Here is a 2,977-nt window from a genome sequence, read left to right as displayed (position 1 = left end):
TTTTTTGTCTCTTGCCATAAGGATCGTCCCCTGAACCCTTCATCTCTCCACAAAATGAAAAATCGTGCTAAGTAGATGCCTTGAACGTGTTCCCTGATCTCGGAACTGATGTACAAACTAAGGAGGTGAATTTGTAATCGAAATCGTTTATCGAAATCGAATCGATCTATTTACATCGAAATCGTAAAATCATTTAATAAATGGTGTGATTATGGATTCAAATTTTAGGCCGATTAACTAAATGGATCGGGTTGGTTTTAACTGCGGAACCCGTTGATTTCAAACCGACTTGAAACCGTTTAAAACAGTTTAAATCGATCCGATTAATTCGTATAACAATTAAATAAAGAAGGGGCAATAATCCGTATAACAATTAACAATTAAATTAAGTGCACATCCTGCTTTGGTATGATTTATTGCAATTCAGTTCAAGTTTAGGCTTTAGATCATGAACTTATAATCCATATATGTTACTATGTTATTTTGTTATTATAGATGGGGTGCTTTGGCTAAACCACCTGACATTTTAATATTTTATACTGTAAAAGGTTGGATTTGAATGTTGTATGATATTAGTTCTAAATGTTTGAAAATGATCATGCAAAGAAATAGCACTAGATTATCAAATTAAGACATACCATCGTTAATATAGAATCTATTATTTGTGGTTGCCAATTATTTTTTGATAAGCTTATGGTCTTCAGTTTAGAGATGGTTGCAAGTTATAACAAATCGATTGTGAACCGTTTTACAAACCGTATAGAATAAACCGAAATTAAAATCATTTAAAATCATGAAACTGACACCGTTTAGAAACCGTGAAAACCAAAACCGTTTACTAAAGAGTCACGGTTTCATAAAGTGGAACCATTTAGTAAATGGTGTGATTATGATTTTAATCAAATAAATGTAAATCAAATCGATCCACACTATTTAAATCGAAACCTAACGATTAACACCCTTAGTATAAACTAGATGGCAGCCAACCTTTGCCTTTTTTTTCCTAATGTTTTATTGATGAAAAAAGTCACGTGTCCCAATTAATAATCATTTAAATCTGTATTGATGAGGTCATCACATCCAATCAACATGAGATGTCTCCACAATCTAACATATTTGACAAACATTTAATAATCAATAATTTAAGTATTTAACAGAACATTAACATTTTTTTGGGTAAAAACAAAACGTTAACATTTGCTTTTACTCTTATTTGAAAAAACTTTCTGACTTCTTGCTTTTTGTTATTTCTTGGATTAGACGCTCTGACTTCTCATGAGGGATCAAAAAACAAAATTAATGAATCCATTAAATCATCTTTTTCATAAAAAAAAATAAAATAAAAAACTATATAATTCATTGAAAAATCCGAAGAAGATACACTAGCTGTGGTTTTTAATTAAGAACAAAAAAGAATAATAAAGCTCCACCGCAGACCAATACAAAACCTCTGACCAGTGATTGCGTCTCAGCCCAGCTGGCAGAGAGGTCCAAGTTCCGAGCTATCGGATCTCCTAACCCCAAAAATTTCCTGCCATGAACTGGTTTATGGACAACCAAACAAGCAACCAATAATGTCTAGTGCACTGCGCACCACGCGCTCTGTAAGGCCTTTTGCTTCATACTTCGCTTCCTTCCTTCCCTCTTCGTTATCATCAGAGACAGTTGAGAGACTTGGCTTACGAGAGACCAAACCGATCCAGGTTGTTAATAGACTGAAGCTTAAAAGGCAAGAAACGAATTTCTCTCAGAATCTCAGAGAAAGAAAAGATAACCCCATTAACACTAATTGGACGATTTTTTTTTCTCTTTATTTAATAGTATTGATATTTGCATTTTCTTTTTCCCACTGGTATAATAAATATTAAAAAAAAAAAAATTGAAAACTTTGAATGTATCGTCTACTATGTCTCGAGGAAACCAGTCATTCTGAGAATGGAGTTCCTGACTCGTCTCAAATCACGTCCCTTTAGAGTTCTTCCATTGCCAGTGCAAACAGAGAAAGCCATCTGCCGAGCAAATCTATTGGCGACTATTAAGTGAGGGGGCACCATCTCTGCATCTTCGAGGTCATCTTCACTTTCCTTCGAATCCGAGCAATGCAAGAATGGATTATTATTACTACTACCAAACCTGTTGCTGTTCCAGTTGCAGGGTATATTAACCGGAAGGGAATGAGACTGTGAGCTACTCTGTTTGCTCTTCTTCCTTCGCAGTTGAATCGTATTCTGTTGAGCACAAGCAACAGAGTTGTTATTGTTGAAGATCATCTCAGCCGGATCGAAGTTCTCGTCTTGGAAGAATTTTCGGCGAAAGCGATCTTCTCTCCGGTAGGATTGCTCAGGCCATAACACATCGGACTCTTGAAACTCTTCCGCCATTTCAACTGAGAGAGAGAGAGAGAGAGAGAGAGAGAGATGGAGGAGGTGAGACGCGTTGAATGAATAATGGAAGCGAATGGGGAGAGGGAGATTTTATAAGGGGGGAGGGGAGCTCTGAGTGTGTGTGTGTGTGTGAGAGAGAGAGAGAGTGAAGGAGAAGAGAAGAAGAAGTAAATGTTTTGGGTTGCGGTGATAGAGAATAAAGAGAGGTTGATTCATAGTGGAGGAGAAGAGAGAGAGAGAGAGAGAGAGAGAGAGACTTAATAATAAGAAAAGAGGAATTGATTGGATTGTCTGTGAATGTGGAATCTGTATCGTACAGACACTTTGATTGTTCGTCAGATGGCGTCACCATAAAGGCCTTGAGTGCGGTCCCCGCCTCCCTTTGTCTGAACTTAAGTCGGCGCCCAAGACCCTAAGCAAAACAGCTCCATAACTTCTGGCTTACGGCTTTCCATTATATTTCAATATTTCATATTCTCCTATGGGCTCAAGCTTAAGTCTTGAGTTAAGTCCCAAGTCCCAAGTCCTAAGTCCTAAGTCCCACGTCCCAAGCATGGATTTAGGGGACGGTAATACTGATATTGATATTAATT

General features: G+C 37.1%; 1 protein-coding gene across 1 annotated transcript; it reads right to left on the bottom strand.

Annotated features, from left to right (window-relative positions):
• Positions 1-1,182: 1,182 nt before the first annotated feature.
• LOC122093127 lies at positions 1,183-2,499 on the bottom strand. The gene has a single exon (XM_042663375.1). It carries the CDS (start codon positions 2,379-2,381, stop codon positions 1,905-1,907), a length of 477 nt encoding a protein of 158 aa, XP_042519309.1. The 5' UTR covers positions 2,382-2,499; the 3' UTR covers positions 1,183-1,904.
• Positions 2,500-2,977: the final 478 nt, after the last annotated feature.

Source organism: Macadamia integrifolia, chromosome 11, assembly GCF_013358625.1.
Source record: "Macadamia integrifolia cultivar HAES 741 chromosome 11, SCU_Mint_v3, whole genome shotgun sequence".
In the NCBI taxonomy this organism is placed as follows: domain Eukaryota; kingdom Viridiplantae; phylum Streptophyta; class Magnoliopsida; order Proteales; family Proteaceae; genus Macadamia; species Macadamia integrifolia.
This window is presented reverse-complemented; position numbering and strand designations above follow the sequence as displayed.